Source organism: Zea mays, chromosome 5 (assembly GCF_902167145.1).
Source record: "Zea mays cultivar B73 chromosome 5, Zm-B73-REFERENCE-NAM-5.0, whole genome shotgun sequence".
Lineage (NCBI taxonomy): Eukaryota > Viridiplantae > Streptophyta > Magnoliopsida > Poales > Poaceae > Zea > Zea mays.
The window spans coordinates 103821757-103841004 of NC_050100.1; the positions used below are offsets into that span (position 1 = coordinate 103821757).

Here is a 19248-nt window from a genome sequence, read left to right on the forward strand (position 1 = left end):
GTTCATTGACTATAGTGCTCGTCGTCATGGTTATATATGGTTTCATAAGTCGTCCATCTCCGTTAGAAAATGAAACCATGTTGAAAAAAAATCATTTTTGTAATAGTGTGTGCATAGCATCATCGAATTGTCCATCGTGATGTAGTATCAGATCATATATTGATGAACAAAACACAAGTTAAACATCAAGGTGAACAAAGTCATCAGATACATTCGATGATGAAACAGATGCACGCAATAAGATTGGATGGAGTAAAAGGAGAGTGAACAATACATTGACATTTGATAATATATATCGAACAGTGGTGTAGGACCCGGTACCAATGGATCGGGTACCAATGCTTAATAATGGTAAAATCAATACCTCACTGATGTCTCGTCATAGTGTTGTTGGCTACCAATAGATCATTCGATAAGGACTGCATCTACAGCCCATGAACATAGTATCTAGTGACTAGTTGGAGATGTACAAGTTATAAATATGCCTTTGGCCATCCATTGGAAGAGTGTTGGAGTATATTGGGACTATATCTAGCTAGAGCAAATGAATAACATCCCATCCACTATATTAGAGCTTAGTGATCATGTCAAAGGCTTAGAAATATGCTTAGTACCATCATTAGTGAGTGATTAGGTCTTAGCTTAAGAGAGAAAAAGAGACGAGCTAAATGTCCTTGTAATTTTGGTGTGCTAAAACACTTTGTGACTTGTCCATCTTTAGCAACATCAATGATCATACAGGAATAAAATTCATCCCAAATTAAAATTCGTTTTAATCAATTAATGGGTTCATATGTATATATTTTATATATGTGTCTAGGTTCATCTTTATACATTTGAATATAGACATAAATTCCAGAGTTAAAAGGACTAATAATTTGAGACAGAAGAAGTAATATGCTAACATTAAATCTTATTCATCAAATCCATCTACGGTTCAGTATAATCCTACCTCCTCTCAAACTATTTTATAAAGAATCCCTATGTTTGCATATAACAAGGTGTGTTGTCCTCAGATAGGATTGTACTCAACCGTAGATGGTAGATCGGATGGACAAGATTTATGGTCTATTTGGATCCTCTGAGCTAAACCAAAAGTGGCTAAAGTTTAATCACTTCAGAGATGATATGTTGCCCAACATATTTACCTAGATTTTGAGGGTACTCAACATGTTATTTGAGTCACCACATGGAACGGAACACAGAGAAGCCTGCAGTTAACAGAACAGAAATCAGTATTAAGGTTCTGTGGAAAGAGACCTTGATTGTTGACAGTGTTCCACCTTCATTATGCTATCTCTGTACACGGCAATATACACGATCCGCTGGATACAACCTTACTTTGGATCTGCATAATGCAAGACCTTAATCATAACAATCATTGCATCGTATCGCCACAAATCAAGAGACAATTTATGTCCACACAAGACGACACAATTTCGACTCCATCCCGGGAAAACGAGAACCAAATGCTGATGGAGAAATATGGAGCAAATAAACAGGAACGATTTCCTGATGCGGACGTCCATGTCAGGCGCACCGTATCCACCTATAGAATTTTAAGAGCATTTTATTGGACGAGAGCACTGTTGGGATCATGAAGAGAATAAAATCATAAATTCAAGCAAATGACGACAAGGAACAGAGAGCAAGCTCCATCATCTTGGTTGCAGCTGACAGTTACCTTTCGAATGAAAAAAAAAGTACAGGATAGTGTGTTCATCCAGACAAACCATTAATGCCTCCATGAGAAATCCAGACGCGGGATGAGAAATCCAATTACTTTTGAAAATCTTTCCTACATCATCATGTGTAAAACGTCACTGTTTATAGTCCTTGATCTAACACTTGTTTATTCTCCACTTATTTCTCATATTGAGAATGCTGCTCTGGTAAAATGTTTTGCAGGCTGCGAAGGGATACTCAAACTTGTATATTTATGAGAAGCAAATGATAAAATCAAGCATGGTCGTTTCACAAATGTACTTAAACAATCTTACTTGCAGTCTATGGCTTAGAGTATCTCCAACAGTTTGGTGAATCAACGGTAATCTTGATGTTTTGTTGGATAAAAAAACGCCCTCGAACTCCTAACTAGTAATAGACAGAAAAAAAAAACATTCCTAAAGCCTGAAAGGGACAACCATCAGTATTTTCACTTCAACTTGGGCAGCTAATCTCTGGGTCTGTGTGGGGGGTGCAGGGACCAGAGAGGCTCAATTGTTCTGTAACAAATATTCACAACAGCATGACACTACTACTATAAGGCAATTATCACCAGACATGGAACAATTTGCAAAATATGTTTGGCAAGGTATATAGCTCATTAAAAATGTACAATTATGTCACAACTAATACACAAGTATCTCCACATCGACAACCCAGATATTTGATAATGTTATCTGAGATGCATGCAAACACCCATAGCACTCAGGATGAACAGTTCTAAAGTTCTCAGTGAGGAAACACCCTTATTCTGCATCGCAATTGGTGTGAGGAGGAAACTGTATATCATCAAAATTGATAAAGGGAGATGTGACTCACCGACAAAGGAAATGCTATCACCACTTTAACTCAACCTGCACGCGCATAGTAACCCAAACAAATGCAGAACAGAAGGAATAACAACAGGAAGAACAGCAGCAACTTCGAGTATACTTGCAGTGGGGGTAAGATTTATCTGCAATCCACGATAAAAGAAAACCATAACCAGATAAAGCAAATCATCAAGTCTTGTGTTTGACTGATTCCCTAGACTAACATTAGATATTTTTTGCTTCTAGCAAACGCCATAACAAAATAATGCTGCAACAAGAATAGTAATAACAGCAAAAGTTCGAACATCTTTTAATTCTGGTTTTGGCACACATCCAAATTCTTACAAGTTACAATATCCATCAAAAGGTTCAAAACCTCTTTCTCTTCTTGTTTTGAGGCTCACCCCCCTGGTTAAAGCCTCTGAAATCATTTGTGGTCTCAGCAGTGTTTTGCTTCTTCAGCCCTTTACGACCACCATGCCCAAACTTGGAATCCCTTGCCCTCCCGTTCTTTCCTCCTTTACCTCGCTTAGCAAGACCACCAGACCTGTCACCAGGAGAAACACCGGGCCTCTTTTTCTTTGATTGTTTAAATCCTTCTTCTCCTTCAAAATTAAGGTCTGGCACATCATCATTTCCCTTCGTGAATCCCCCTTGTTGTCTCTGCTTTCTCCACTTCTTGACTGACTCAATCTGCTCCTTCTTCTGCTTAGCCCTCTCCTTCTTCTTCTCAGCCTGAACCTCCTTTGCTTTCTTCCTGGACTCCCTAGCCTTCCTCCGCTCCTCAGCTTCCTCAATCCTCTTCTTCTCTGACAACAACCTCCCCTTGATCTTGTGCATGTGTGCATCAGTCTTCACCATCTCAGCGTAGTAATCTGTTGGTCTGAGGAACCGGACCTTCATCGACTGCAGCTTCTCAAAGGCCTGCCTTGTGCCATCCAAAGCTTGGGTGTAAAACGCAAGTTCGCGGGCAAGATCATCGTTCACATCAACTTTCTCCCCTTGATCATGCTCAACAGTGAGTTTGTGCATCCAGTCCACATTCTTGGGCCAGGCTATGTCTTCAAGTTTTTCAAGAATAGCCTCCTTGTTGTATATCGCTTTGTCTGCAGGCTTAGCCTGAGCTTCTTCACCTGAATCACCTTCTGAGTCTGATTCTTCAACATCTGAATCAACATCATCCATGATGTCTTCATCATGGATCCAGGCGTCTTCATTTGAAAGGAACACCATTTTTACTATTACCGAAAAAAATATAATATTTATTAACAGAACCAAAATGACGGTGATACCAAAAAAAATAGTATGAAAGACAGAGGTGAAGCTAAAGTTCCATGAAGCCCCAATCTTTTGAACTGCACGAAACTAAAACCAGGGTTCCAAAAACAGGCACTAAGCGCACGCTTCAGCGAGCTGAAACGCTAAGAGGACGGGTAACAGTTCGCTTTGGGGCATAACCGCTCCCAAAGCGGCGCGACCGCCTTGGTGGAGCAGAGGCTGCTGGCTCCCGCTGCCCTGAGGCGCGAGGGGCGCAGCCGACGGGGCCGAGCAACGTTGACGATCCATCGGAGGCGGGAGGAGAGAGAGAGAGAGAAGAGGCACGCACGCAGAGTCACCGGCCGGTGTGACCGGAGGCGAGGGCGCGAGGCGACTGGCGAGAGGCGGAGGGGATGCCGCTGACGCCGTAGCCCGAGCCTGAGCGGCGCCGCCGCCTTGCCGAGCGCGAGTAGGAGAGAGAGCGGAAGATAGAGCGCCGGCAGTGTGCCTTCGCTGGAGGCTGGAGCAGTGGAAAGGTTAGGGTAAAGAAACGGTCCGGTGGAACTTGGGTTTATGCTAAACTAATGGGCTTTTAGATTGGCCACCAAATAAAAGCCCATACAATCTTTTTATTCCTTTTCTTTTTTATTTGTTTTTCTTTCGCTAGATGCTTTGAGTTCTGTGTTGGCTATGTATTGCATGTTAGGAACTTTCATTAGTAAGTTCATGATCTAATTATATAGTCAAAAGGTTTATTAAATAATAATTAAAAATCATTTGTAGCCCTAAAATCTCATTTGTGAACTTCACTAGAAGAAATAATAAAAACTTTTCCTTCCACCTCTGGTATAGAAGAGGAAAGGGACGAGGAGTCCCCTATAAGCCACCAGCTTACTCATCATATTTCTCATTCTATCTTCATATTTCTCATTCTATTTTTTATTTTAAACTTTATTTTACAAACAGTGTAGTATACAATGTAAAACGATATTTTGAATATCCATATGGCTAACATGCTAGACACGGATTAAAATGAAAGAGGAGAGATGCAGAGGGGCTTGTCCTTTGATTCATTTGCATCCTTTTAATCACGCTAATTTTTTCTTTCTCGCAAGTCACGCAGGCATGGATGCAACTCTGACCTTTGTTCTTTCCACGACTTTCTCGCGTGTACATTAGGGTCATTCAGCTCGACACGGTCCACCGAGGGACACGCTCGAAGGCTCACCTTGTAATCTTGTGTACGCCATCTGTTGTACGAACGATGTTGTAATTACTCCGTTACATAGAATATTTCTCGGATATAGTTGGTAGACGGGGGTAGGGTCGTACTTTGGACCACCTACTCCCGAACAGACCTATAAATGCTCATGTCCTGTAGCAGGATGGGACACACATAACGAGAAGCTACAACATTCAGTGCGTGAGTCCATGTCGGCTAAAAATCGTAGCCGTCCGAACGGGTAGCATCGCGTCGAGCGACCGTCCATTCCTTTCTTTCTTTGTACAACTCTCACGATCCCTCTGCTCGTCGTCCCCTTCTCTCATGTCCTTCGTCTCCTCCTCCCCTCCCACTCTGGATCCTCCGCCGCCACCATCGCCCCCGCCCCGGCCAGCTTTGTTGAGGCGGTCGTCACCATAGCCACGGGCGTCGACGGTTACGGCTTCGACGAGTTCCGCATGTACGAGTGCATGGTCTGGCGGTGCACCCGCGAGCGCAGCCACTACTGGACCGAGTGCCCCTTTGCGCACCCAGGGGAGAAAGTGTTGTGCCGCCTGCCCGGACTTTCGCAAGGGCGAGTGCAAGCGCAGCGATAGCTGCGACTTTGCGCACGGCGTCTTTGAATGATTGATCCATCCGACGCACGGTTGCGTTCGAGCTAGCCCAGACACTCGTGCCCAGGGACGGAGATAGAATTTTTTTAGAAGAGACTGAACTAAACAATTGTAGTATAGGAGCTTCTTCTACACTATATGTGTACACTAAAAATCTTAGGGAATGATCTAGTGAAGTTACATGGGCTCGGCAGTGGTAGGAGGCCTCGAGCCCTGCTCGCCGCACTGCTACCTCATTCCGTGTAGAATCCCATTTGTGCTGGGAAGGGGAGCACCGGGCTGAGAGGCCCAATGACGAATAGCCTATACCCGCACCCGAACATCGACCTCAAAAAGCTCTGTCGCCTCATCCTCGAGTCCAAGCTCGCGTCCTGCCACTCAGACATGACGACACGCATATCAAAAGGTATGCAAAAGACTAGCTCATATCAAGAGCTAGCACGTTTATCTCTTCTCTTTGTCTCCACTCCACTTGAGGTGGATCTAGACCTATGCTGGATGGGTTGAAGTTTGGATCTAATCCACATACAGTGTGTTTGGTTAGAGGCATCGAATGGTCCGGAATCATCCGAACCTACATCCGAGCCTAAAATAGTGTTTGGTTACCATCACAGATTCATCTCATCCGTCATCCCCTCATTCCGATCTAAAACTAAAATCTAGAAGCTACCCATTCCTCGCAAAACAGGCGGACTAACTCATTCCTCCCATCCAAATCTACAAGGAGTGAGTCCATGCTGGATCACCTGGTTCCGAACAGGGTTATTCCACTAACCAAACAAACTGATAGTGTCTTATATGTTTGTTGATCCAGTCAGTAAAGAAGAAAAATGCTTGTAAAACATAATTAGCAGCAATTTGAATGGCATACTACTGTTGCTCTCACATTCACATACTGCTTTTCACCAGCATACATGTAGCACTTTCTACTGTTCTGCACAAGAAATGAGGAAAAGGAACGATCTTATTGCATGTACCCTGTATTCATTGTCGAACCACAAATTTGAAAAGTGAAAAGAAAAACAAGACCTGCGATTCTTGTATTTCATAACCGTGACAATTTGAATGATCACTTCGCTAAGAGAGTGGCGACTAGGACAAAACAGAGTTGTCTTCTCTTGGTTTAGCTGAGTGCTTAAAACCTGAACATAATTTGAGGCATCTTAAAAATCTTTGTACAGACTTGTTGGCGTTCTGTAGCTTATATCCTATAGCATCGTAGTTTTTTACCTGCACGGCTGCATGGAAAACCGATCCTTTTGATCATGGCAGTACCCAGATATACTTTCAGTTGGCTTGTAAAGTCCATATGTGGCTAATTATAATTATGTTTTTGACCATTTATCATAGTGTTAGAATACCCGATTAGGGTTACTGTCTCGCCACTCTGTAATGGGCCTGGCCCAGTTACTCCAGTCTATTTAATAGATTGCCCAACCCCTGTTAGGGTTAGGGTTTCCAATATGGTATAGAGCCAGAATTTTTTTTCCTCTCCCAGCCGCCACCTCGCCTGCCCAGCCGCCTGTGTCTCCCTCCCCTGCGTCGCCGGCGCACCTCTCCCCTCTCCCTGCGCCGCCGCCCAGCCGCCGGCGCCCTCCTCCCCGCCGGCGTTTCGTTTCATTCTGTCTTTGTCCTCGTGTCTGCTCCGGTCGCAGGAGGCAGGATCGCTCGGCTGCTCCGTCCTCCGTCCGCATGGCCCCGCTCCCTGCTGCCGCCACGCGACCATCGCCGCAGCCACCTCACCGAGCACCCCCGTGCGCCCTCCCCTTCCTGCGCCGCCGGCGCCCCCCCTGGCCAGCCGTCGCACCCCGTTCACCTCCCTGCGATGGCCGCCGTCGGTCCGCTGCCCGCTGACCTTCCCCGCGCCTCCAACTTCGGCCGCCCCTTCAGCCACGCCGTCCCCCACGTGGCCGGCGCTGTTGCTCCGCCCCCCTCTCCTCCAAGGTCGGCAGCGGCGCCCCCTGGTCGTTTCCCCAGTCCCGGCGCGCTGCCACTCAACACCGGCACACAGAGCCTGCTCCCATGGAGCTCAAGCGTGTCCCGGTCGCGCCAACAGCAGCACGCCGAGCTCCAACGGTCCCTTCCACCACCTCCGGTGCGACCGCTCTGCCCCCTACAGGGCTCGGTCTCCTTCCCCCACTGCCGGGAGCTATCCCCTGGCCCTCCAGCGGTATGGCACCCGCCCAGCTCCCACTGGCCCGGCCCATGCTGACCTCTTGCGGCGTCGTGCCTCCTTCATCCCCGGCCTTGGGCCTCTCCTCAATGCTCTCCTCGCTGTCCTCGACTGCCACCACCGCTCCTCCCGACCTTGCTGCTGCTGTATACAGTAGCACCTCCCTCGGCGTGCCCCCCACCACTCCCCATCCTGTCATTGCCATGACTGTCGGCGCCACTTCTTGGCTGGCTCCGCCCAATTCCGACGGGATCGTTGTGTGCGTCCTCCTTCACGATGGCCAGCTTGTTCGGCGCATCTTTGTATCCTTCGATCAGGCCATGAACCTTGTTCTTTGTGATTGCGTTGAGATCCACCCTCAGGCGGGCCGTCACGTACTAGGACCGCTTATCTTTCCCCGTGCTGAGGTCGCCTCCATGGCGATCGAAACCTCGTTGTCTACTTCCCCTCTCAGTGGCTATGTCAGAGCCCCTCCCCTGGCCCTCTCTGCACACACTGCGCCTTTGCCACCTCCTCCCTCTTCCACCGATTGGGTGGTCGACTCTGGAGCCTCCTTCCACACTACTCACACTGCTGCCTCGTTATCTTACTCCCATCCTCCACACCCTTCCCATCCTCCCTCTATCGTTATGGGCAACGGTTCCACCCTCCCGGTCACCTCGGTGGGTGCATCGGTCCTTCCGGGACCATTCCACCTTAACAACGTCCTTGTTGCTCCCGGTCTAACTCATCCCCTCCTCTCGGTTCGTCGCTTCACTAGTGACAACCACTGTTCTATGGAGTTCGACCCCTGGGGTCTCACCATACGCCACCTTCCCACATGTACTGTGCTCGATCGCTGTGACAACTCCAGTTCCCTCTATTCTCTTCACTTGCCCTCCACTGCCCACACCAGAGTAGCCTCATCTCTTGCCCTTACTACTACCACCACATCACATGCTCTTGCTACTTCCACCACCTCCACCGCCATTTGGCACCGTCGCCTCGGGCACCCTGGACCCGACGTCATGTCCCAGCTTGCCGGCCACTCAGACATATCCTATACTCGGGGCTCTTCTGAGCGCCTCTGTCATGCTTGTCAGCTCGGTCGTCACTCCCGCCTTCCTTTTTCCACTTCCACGTCCAGGGCTGTTCAGGCCTTTGATCTTGTCCACTGTGATCTCTGGACGTCTCATGTCCTTAGCCTCTCCGGCTACAAATACTACCTGGTCATTCTGGACGACTACTCCCATTTCCTTTGGACTTTCCCCCTTCGGCTGAAGTCCGACACGTTTACCACCCTCACTCACTTCTTCGCCTGGGTATCCACTCAGTTTCGGCGCCCGGTCCGTGCCCTGCAGTGCGATAATGGTCGCGAGTTCGACAACAACGCCTCCCGTTCTTTCTTCCTCACTCACGGCGTCCAGTTGCGTCTCTCGTGTCCCTACACCTCTGCTCAGAACGGTCGGGCCGAGCGCATGATTCACACCACCACCAACATGATCCGCTGCCTTCTTTTTCAGGCGTCTCTCCCTGCCACCTACTGGGCAGAGGCCCTTCATACTGCCACGCATCTCCTCAACCGTCTTCCCTCGAAGGCGGTGAGCCACCCTACACCTCACTTTGCACTGTACGACACAGCCCCTTCCTACGACCACCTGCGCGTGTTCGGTTGTGCCTGCTACCCCAACACTTCCGCTACCGCCCCTAACAAGCTTTCTCCTCGCTCCACTCGCTGCCTCTTCCTCGGCTACTCCCCTGACCACAAGGGGTATCGGTTCCTGGACCTCACCTCCCACCGCATCATCATCTCCCGTCACGTCGTCTTCGACGAAGATGTGTTTCCCCTTGCAGGCTCCACCCCACCCACCGATCTAGACTCACTCCTCGAGTCTGACCCGGTTCCCCCCCACCCTCGGCGCCCCGCCTTGCGCTGTTACCCGTACCTCGTGCGGCCACGACGCCACCGCTCGCACCCATTCCCGCGCCACGCGCGGCCCCGTCGATAACGCCTACGCCACGCGTGGCCCCGATGACCCCACCTGCGCCACGCGCGGCCCCGTCGATCACGTCTGCGCCACGCGCGGCCCCGATGACCCCACCTGCGCCACGCGCGGCCCCGACGACCCTGCCTGCGCCACGCGCGGCCCCGTCGATCACGCCTGCGCCACGCACGGCCCCGTCGACCTCGACTCGCTTCGCCGACCCCGCGCTCGTCTACCACCATCGCAGCCACGCCGCCGCCTCGGCGCCTGCCGACCCGGGCCCGTCGACGAGCACGACCCGCTTTGCCGACCCCGACGTCGTCTATCACCGCCGCGAGCCGGCCATACCCACCGCTCCCGACGTTTCGGCAGCCCGCTCCGAGTCGTCAGTGTACCACCAGGTCGCCATCCACTGCGACCCCGGGCACATCCACCCGATGGTGACTCGGCGCGCCGCTGGCGTTCTTCGCCCCGTCGACCGGCTGATCCTGGTAGCGGATACGACCTGCACTCCTCCGGACGCATCCCCTGTGCCCTCCTCCGTTCGCGCTGCCCTCGCCGACCCACATTGTCGTCGTGCTATGGAGGAGGAGTACGTGGCCCTCTTGGCCAACCACACCTGGGACCTGGTGTCGCGTCCACCAGGCACCAACGTGGTCACCGGCAAGTGGCTATTTCGCCACAAGCTGACCTTGGACGGCTCCCTCGACCGCTACACGGCCCGTTGGGTCCTTCGGGGCTTCACCCAGCGCCCCGGAGTGGACTACGACGAGACCTTCAGCCCCATCGTCAAGTTCGCCACTGTTCGCGTCGTCCTCTCCCTCACCCTCTCCCGCGACTGGGTGATCCACCAGCTTGACGTCAAGAATGCCTTCCTCCATGGCACTCTGACGGAGACTGTCTACTGCAGCCAGCCCACCGGCTTCGTCGACGCTGACCGTCCGGATCTGGTCTGTCGGCTGAACCGGTCCCTGTACGGCCTCAAGCAGGCGCCACGGGCATGGTACAGTCGCTTCGCCTCCTACCTGGCCTCCATCGGCTTCATCGAGGCCAAGTCAGACACGTCCCTGTTCATCTACCGGCGTGGCGACGACACCGTCTACCTCCTGCTCTATGTCGACGACATTGTGCTCACGACATCCACCGCCGACCTTCTACAGCGCACGATCGTCGCCCTTCAGCGGGAGTTCGCGATGAAGGACCTGGGGCCCCTACACCACTTCCTTGGCATCACCGCCGAGCGTCGGCCTTAGGGTCTCTTCCTCCACCAGCGCCAGTACGCCATCGACATCCTAGAGCGGGCTGGCATGTCTGACTGCAAGCCCTGCTCCACGCCTGTTGACACTCAGGCAAAGCTCTCTGAGGACGACGGGCCTCCGGTCGCCGACGCGACGTCCTACCGAAGCCTGACCGGCGCGCTCTAGTACCTCACCTTCTCCAGGCCCGACATTGCCTACGCCGTCCAGCAGGTGTGCCTACATATGCACACTCCGCGGGAGCCCCACCTCACCGCTCTCAAGCGGATCCTGCGCTACCTCCACGACTCCCTCGACTACGACCTCCTACTTCGACCATCCCCGACGTCAGAGCTCGTGGTCTACACCGATGCTGACTGGGCTGGCTGTCCCGACACACGCCGGTCCACCTCCGGTTACGCTGACGGGCGCCAACCTCGTCTCTTGGGCCGCCAAACGGCAGCCCGTCGTCTCTCGCTCCAGCGCTGAGGCCGAGTACCGCACCGTGGCCAACAGCGTGGCAGAGGCCTCCTGGCTGCGTCAGCTCCTCCACGAGCTCCACAGTCCCCTTTAGCGCGCCACCCTCGTCTACTGCGACAATGTCAGCGCGGTCTATCTCTCCACCAATCCCGTGCAGCATCAGCGCACGAAGCACGTGGAGATCGACCTGCACTTCGTCCGCGAGCGTGTTGCTGCCGGTGACGTTCGGGTTCTCAACGTCCCCACCACGCTGCAGTTCGCTGACATCTTCATCAAGGGGTTACCGTCGAGTGTCTTTTTAGACTTCCGATCCAGTCTCAACATCTGTACAGGATAGAGTTGTGACTGCGGGGGGTGTTAGAATACCCGATTAGGGTTTGGGGTTCTCCCTGTGTAATTACTGTCTCGCCACTCTATAATGGGCCTGGCCCAGTTACTCCAGTCTATTTAATAGATTGCCCAACCCCTGTTAGGGTTAGGGTTTCCAATACATAGGAAAGCATTCATTTTGCATGATTAAGCGGACCTCACACCAGTACCATCTGCTACTATCGGCAGGGATCTTCAAGCTGCCTGTGTTACAGTAGATTCTGATATTAGTATCTTGGATGACAATTTTGCATCGGTCGCGAGGGTACGTTAACCGTGTTTATATTTTCTTGTTAGCCTTCTCTGCTGTATTTCATGGTGTTTGTTTCTGGCTTCAGGTTGTCAGATGGGGTCGTTTGGTGTATGCCAACATACAGAAGTTTATACAATTCTAACTAACAGTGTCGCAGCTCTAACAATAATCAATGTAGTTGCTGCCCTCAGTTCTCGAAACGTGTCGTTGAATGCTATTTAGGTTAGGGCTCAACTCTGAGATCTATTGGAAGTTTCATTATCTATCATCATTTAACTTGTAAAAGCTACAAGATATTTAAATTCTTCAGTTCTCTGCATGTCCAGACAGTATTTATAAAAAAGATGAGTTGGGTGAAATTCTAATTTTGCTCCCTTGGATGACAGTTATTGTGGGTTAACCTAATTATGGACACTTTGGGTGCTGCCCTTGCATTGGCGATTGTACACACTACTTTCTGTGATCATAGATCCATTGGGACATTGACATTGACATGGTCTCTAATACAATAATCAGCAATGTCTATAAATTCCAAATAGACAAACGAAAATATTTTTCATAATGAATCTAATAGGAATTATCTTATGTTGGCAATCTATTTGAAATTTTAATTATTGGTGATATTTAAGTTAAAAAAAAGTTTTGACTTATGGCAAACTTAAATGGACCAACATTTTTAAGATCAAATAAAGTATTTTGCAATATATTGTAAATATAAGATTGCTGATAATTTTAGTTGATAGATCATTTCCATCGCATCAAATTTATGTCATCATTTATCTCTGTATGTTGCTATTGAAGTGTCAAAAACATGTGTTAGCAGATAATTTCTTTTTAAGTAATTTGTGTAGCGACATCCTTGATGAGGCAACGGAATCTGGCAATGAGCACATTGTTATGGCTCATACTGACATGAATTCCGAAAGACAAGTTTTTTGTAAGAGAGGCAAAACCAAATAAGTGTTTCAAAATGAAGGGAGTTTTCTGGAATAGTGACGGGTTTAGAGACCCAAAAAACATCATTTTATGTCAAACTTAACAAGGGAACTGTAACTGAAAGGGAAATGTGTCCTTGGGCCATTTCTAGTATATTTTGGTGATCAAGTGTCCAACACATATTGTGTGAGTTATTATATGCAAAATGATGAATGAAGTGCAAATCAACAAGAAGGTATGTTTCTAGACTTAGTACATTGATTTGGGTACTAATGTTTTGTGTCTAAGTGCAAGAAACAGGAAAAATTAGATTGGATAAGTGTTGGCTGTGTACAGCCAACTGCTGCTCAGTCTGGGTGCACCGGACTGTCCGGTGCGCCAGACGGGTCCAAGGTGAACAGGCCACTCTCGGGACTCGACGGCGGCGTACGGCTATAATTCACCGGACTGTCCGGTGGTGCACCGGACTGTCCGGTGGGTCAGCCGCGGCAAAGTCGTTGCTCTCGGAAAAAGTTCAACGGCGTACCGCTAAAATTCACCGGACTGTCCGGTGAGCCAACGGTCAACTTCGCAACGGTCGGCAGCGTGATCTGAGGGCGACACGTGGCCCGCACCAACGGTCGGAAGGGGCACCGGACTGTCCGGTGTGCACCGGACAGTGTCCGGTGCGCCAACCGACGCCAGAGTTGCAACGGTCAGCTGCGCCAAATTAGGAAGGAGATCCGCACCGGACATGCTATAGTGCCTGTCCGTTGGTGCACCGGACTGTCCGGTGCGCCACCCGACAGAAGGCAAGATTAGCATTCCAAGATTGCCTCCAACGGCTCCTAGCTGCCTTGGGGCTATAAAGGGACCCCTAGGCGCATGGAGGAGTAACTCAAGCATTCTTTGATCATTCCTAAGCACCAAGACTCCATTCTCGCGCATTCGATTCTTTGAGATAGTGACTTGAGCTCCAATTGAGTAGAGAACTCCTTGAGTTGTGTTTTGAGCTCAAGTTGTGGCTTGTGTGCGTGATTGTGCTCTGGTTTTGAGTCTTGTGTGTGTTGCTCTTCCCTCCCTTACTTCCGTGCTTCTTTGTGATCATCAATTGTAAGGGCGAGAGGCTCCAAGTTGTGGAGATTCCTCGCAAACGGGAGAAAGTATAAGAAAGAAGAACAACGTGGTATTCAAGTTGATCATTGGATCACTTGAAAGGGGTTGAGTGCAACCCTCGTCCATTGGTACGCCACAACGTGGAAGTAGACAAGTGTTATACTTGGCCGAACCATGGGATAACTCAGCGTGTCTCTTGTGATTGCTTTTCTGTGTGATTCTTGTGACTCGCAAGAGCTCGGTCTATAGCCACTTGGTTTTATCATTCTAACACTTAACCAAGTTTTGTGGCTATTAGTTGTTGAATTTTACAGGATCACCTATTCACCCCCCCTCTAGGTGCTCTCAATTGGTATTAGAGTCGTTCTCTTCACGCAAGGGACTAATCGCCCGAAGATATGGATCCTAAGGGAAAGGGGATGGTGGTCAACGACAAGACAAAGGAATCCATCATCAACGAGCCAAGAGATGATAAGCCCTCGGACTCTGGCTCGAGTCATAAGAAAAGAGATGGGAAGAAGAAGAGGCGCATCAAGAAGATTGTCTATTACGACAGCGACGAGTCTTCTTCTTCACCAAGAGACGACGATGATGAGAAAAAGAAATCGGTTAACTCAAACTATTCATTTGATTATTCTCGTATTCCTTTTAATTCCAATGCTCATTTACTTTCAATTCCACTTGGGAAACCTCCGCACTTTGATGGAGAAGACTACTCATTTTGGAGTCACAAAATGCGTAGTCACCTATTTTCTCTCCATCCAAGTATTTGGGAGATTGTTGAAAATGGAATGCATTTTGATAGTACTGACAACCCCGTTTTCATTAATGAGCAAATCCATAAAAATGCACAAGCGACCACTGTTTTGCTAGCATCCTTGTGCAGGGACGAGTACAATAAAGTGAGTGGCTTGGACAACGCCAAGCAAATCTGGGACACCCTCAAGATTTCTCATGAGGGGAACGACGCCACCATGATCACCAAGATGGAGTTGGTGGAAGGCAAGCTGGGAAGGTTCGCAATGATCAGGGGAGAAGAGCCAACGTAAACGTACAACAGGCTCAAGACCCTGGTCAACAAGATCAGGAGCTATGGAAGCATGAGATGGACGGACCACGACGTCATCCGACTCATGCTCAGGTCCTTCACTGTTATTGACCCTCATATTGTGAACGTCATCCGTGAAAATCCCAGGCACACAAAGATGACTCCCGAGGAGATTCTTGGGAAATTTGTGAGCGGGCGGATGATGGTTAAGGAAGCGCGGTACGTGGATGATGCTCTCAATGGCCCAATGCCCGTCTACGAGCCTCAACCCATTGCTCTCAAGGCAACAAGTAGCAGGGAGGCGCTACCTAGCAAGGTGGCACAAGTTGAGGCGGCCAGGCTAAATGAGGATGAGATGGCCCTAATCATAAAGCGCTTCAAGACCGCATTGAAAGGACGCAAGGGGTACCCTAACAAGAACAAAGCAAAGGGAAAGCGCTCCTACTTCAAGTGCGGTAAGACTGGTCATTTTATAGCAAATTGTCCTGATAACTCTAGTGACCAGGAACAAGGAAAGGGCGGGAAGAAAGAGAAGAAAAAGAGCTATAGGAAGGCAAAGGGCGAGGCACACATCGGAAAGGAATGGGACTCAGACTGCTCGTCTTCCGATTTCGACTATGAAGGACTCGCTGCCTCAGCCTTCAACAATCTTCTCTCTTCCCCAACGAACGCCACACCTGCCTCATGGCAAAGGAGAAAAAGGTAAGCGTTCGAGAAACTCCTAAGTATACTACTTCAAGCGATGATGAATCTAGTGATGATGAAGTAGACTACTGGATTATTTAAGGGTTTAGATAGATCAAAAGTAGATAAAATTAATGAGTTAATTGATGCTTTAAATGAAAAGGATAGACTTTTAGAGAAGCAAGAAGACATTTTGTATGAAGAGCATGATAAATTTGTTAGTGTACAAAAATCTCTAGCTTTAGAAACTAAAAGGAATGAAATTCTATCCTCTAAATTATCTGTGTGCCATGAATCAATTTCTAGTTTAAAGATTTTGAATGATGATTTAAATGCTAAGTTAGAAGTAGCTAATAAATCTAGTTCATGTGTGGAACATGTCGTAATCTGTAATAGGTGCAAGGATTTTGATATTAATGCTTGTAACGAACATCTTGCATCCATTACTAAATTAAATAATGAAGTTGCAAGTCTTAATGCTCAACTTAAGACTTGAAAGGTTAATTTTGACAAGCTGAAATTTGCAAGGGATGCCTACACTGTTGGTAGACACCCCTCTATTAAGGATGGGCTTGGTTTTCGAAAGGAAGCCAAGAACTTAACGAGCCAAAGGGCTCCCATTCCCGCCAAGGAGAAAGGGAAGGCCCCTATGGCAAATAGTGCTCAAAAGAATCATGCTTTCATCTATAGTGATAGAAAATTTTCTAGAAATGCTCATAGGAGTTATGCTTATGATTCACATGCTATGATTGCTTCAAGTTCTTCTTTTGTGCATGGTAGAAATATGCCTAAGAAAAATGTTGTTCATGTGCCTAGGAAAGTATGTAATGAACCATCTACAATTTACCATGCTTGCAATACTTCTTTTGCAATTTGTTGTAAGAATAAGAAAGTGATTGCTAGGAAGTTGGGGGCCAAGTGCAAGGGAGACAAGACTTGCATTTGGGTCCCAAAGACTATTGTAACTAACCTTATAGGACCCAACAAGAGTTGGGTACCTAAAACCCAAGCCTAATTTGCCTTGCAGGTTTATGCATCCGGGGGCTCAAGCTGGATTATCGACAGCGGATGCACAAACCACATGACGGGGGAGAAGAAGATGTTCACCTCCTACGTCAAGAACAAGGATTCCTAGGATACGATTATCTTTGGAGATGGGAACCAAGGCAAGGTCAAAGGCTTAGGCAAGATAGCCATTACAAATGAGCACTCTATCTCTAATGTATTTTTAGTAGAGTCGCTAGGCTACAATCTTTTGTCTTAGTCAATTGTGCCACATGGGCTACAATTGTCTATTTACAAATGTTGATGTGTCTGTCTTTAGAAGGAGTAATGGTTCACTAGCATTTAAGGGTGTATTAGACGACAAACTCTACTTAGTTGATTTTTCAAAAGAGGAGGTCGATCTAGATGCATGCTTAATAGCTAAGACTAGCATGGGCTGGCTGTGGCATCGCCGAGGAGGTCGATCTAGATGCATGCTTAATAGCTAAGACTAGCATGGGCTGGCTGTGGCATCGCCGTCTAGCACATGTTGGGATGAAGAACCTCCACAAACTTCTAAAGGGAGAACATGTGTTAGGACTAACAAATGTGTGTTTCAAAAGAGATAGACCTTGTGCAGCTTGTCAGGCAGGAAAGCAAGTGGGGAGCACTCATCACAACAAGAATGTGATGACAACATCAAGACCTCTGGAGCTACTACATATGGACCTCTTCGGACCGGTTGCTTACCTTAGCATCGGGGGAAGTAAGTATGGTCTTGTTATTGTTGATGATTTTTCCCACTACACTTGGGTATTCTTTTTGCAGGATAAACCAGAAACCCAAGGGACCCTCAAGCGCTTTCTAAGACGGGCTCAAAACGAATTTGAGCTCAAGGTGAAAAAGATAAGAAGCGACAACGGGTCCGAGTTCAAGAACTTGCAAGTGGAGGAGTACCTTGAGGAGGAAGGGATCAAGCACGAGTTCTCCGCTCCCTACACACCTCAGCAAAACGGTGTGGTAGAGAGGAAGAACAGGACACTTATCGACATGGTGAGGACGATGCTTGGAGAATTCAAGACGCCCGAGCGGTTTTGGTTGGAAGCTGTGAACACAGCCTGCCATGCCATAAACCGACTCTACCTTCATCGCCTCCTGAAGAAGACCTCGTATGAACTTCTGACTGGTAACAAACCCAACGTCTCATACTTTCGTGTATTTGGGAGTAAATGTTACATTCTAGTGAAGAAAGGTAGAAACTCTAAATTTGCTCCCAAAGCTGTAGAAGGGTTTTTGCTAGGTTATGACTCAAATACAAAGGCGTATAGAGTCTTCAACAAATCATCGGGTTTGGTTGAAGTCTCTAGCGATGTTGTATTTGATGAGACTAATGGCTCTCCAAGAGAGCAAGTTGATCTTGATGATATAGATGAAAATGATGTACCGATGGGCGCAATCTGCACCATGGCGATTGGAGATGTGCGACCACAGGAACAACAAGAGCAAGATCAACCTTCTTCCTCAACAATGGTGCATTCCCCAACTTAAGAAGATGGACAGGTTCCTCAAGAAGAGGCGTGTGATCAAGGAGGAGCACAAGAAGAACAAGTCATGGAGGAAGAAGCACCACTGGCCCCTCCAACTCAAGTCTGAGCGACGATTCAAAGGAATCATCCCGTCGACCAGATTTTGGGTGATATAAGCAAGGGAGTAACCACTCGCTCTAGATTAGCTAATTTTTGTGGGCATTACTCGTTTGTCTCTTCTATTGAGCCTTTCAGGGTAGAAGAGGTCTTGCTAGATCCGGACTAGGTGTTGGCCATGCAGGAAGAGCTCAACAACTTCAAGAGAAATGAAGTTTGGACCCTGGTGCCACGTCCAAAGCAAAACGTTGTGGGAACCAAGTGGGTGTTCCGCAACAAGAAAGACGAGCACGGAGTGGTGACAAGAAACAAGGCTCGACTTGTGGCAAAAGGTTATGCCCAAGTCGCAGGTTTGGATTTCGAGGAGACTTTTGCTCTTGTGGCTAGGCTAGAGTCCATTAGAATATTATTAGCCTAGGCTGTTTCAAATGGATGTGAAGAGCACTTTCCTCAACGGGCCTATAAAGGAGGAGGTGTATGTGGAACAACCCCCTGGCTTTGAGGATGAACGGTACCCCGACTATGTGTGTAAGCTCTCTGAGGCGCTCTATGGACTTAAGCAAGCCCCAAGAGCATGGTATGAATGCCTTAGAGATTTTCTAATTGCTAATGCTTTCAAGGTTGGGAAAGCCGATCCAACTCTTTTCACTAAGACTTTGTGATGGTGACCTATTTGTGTGCCAAATTTATGTCGATGACATAATTTTTGGTTCTACTAATCAAAAGTCTTATGAGGAGTTTAGCAGGGTAATGA

At 48.4% G+C, this 19248-nt stretch overlaps 1 protein-coding gene across 1 annotated transcript; it reads right to left on the reverse strand.

The window, feature by feature from the left end:
* Window positions 1–2775: 2775 nt before the first annotated feature.
* Window positions 2776–4308, reverse strand: LOC100382121 (uncharacterized). Its single transcript, NM_001174882.1, has 2 exons — window positions 4144–4308; window positions 2776–3775 (listed from the first exon to the last, which is right to left on the reverse strand). The coding sequence occupies exon 2, from the start codon at window positions 3768–3770 to the stop codon at window positions 2907–2909; it is 864 nt and encodes a 287-aa protein (NP_001168353.1). The 5' UTR covers window positions 3771–3775; window positions 4144–4308; the 3' UTR covers window positions 2776–2906.
* Between the last annotated feature and the right edge of the window lie 14940 nt (window positions 4309–19248).

Excerpts from the sequence above, each read along its gene's own strand:
- LOC100382121 (NM_001174882.1), bottom strand. The coding sequence starts at position 3,770 with ATGGTGTTCCTTTCAAATGAAGACGCCTGGATCCATGATGAAGACATC.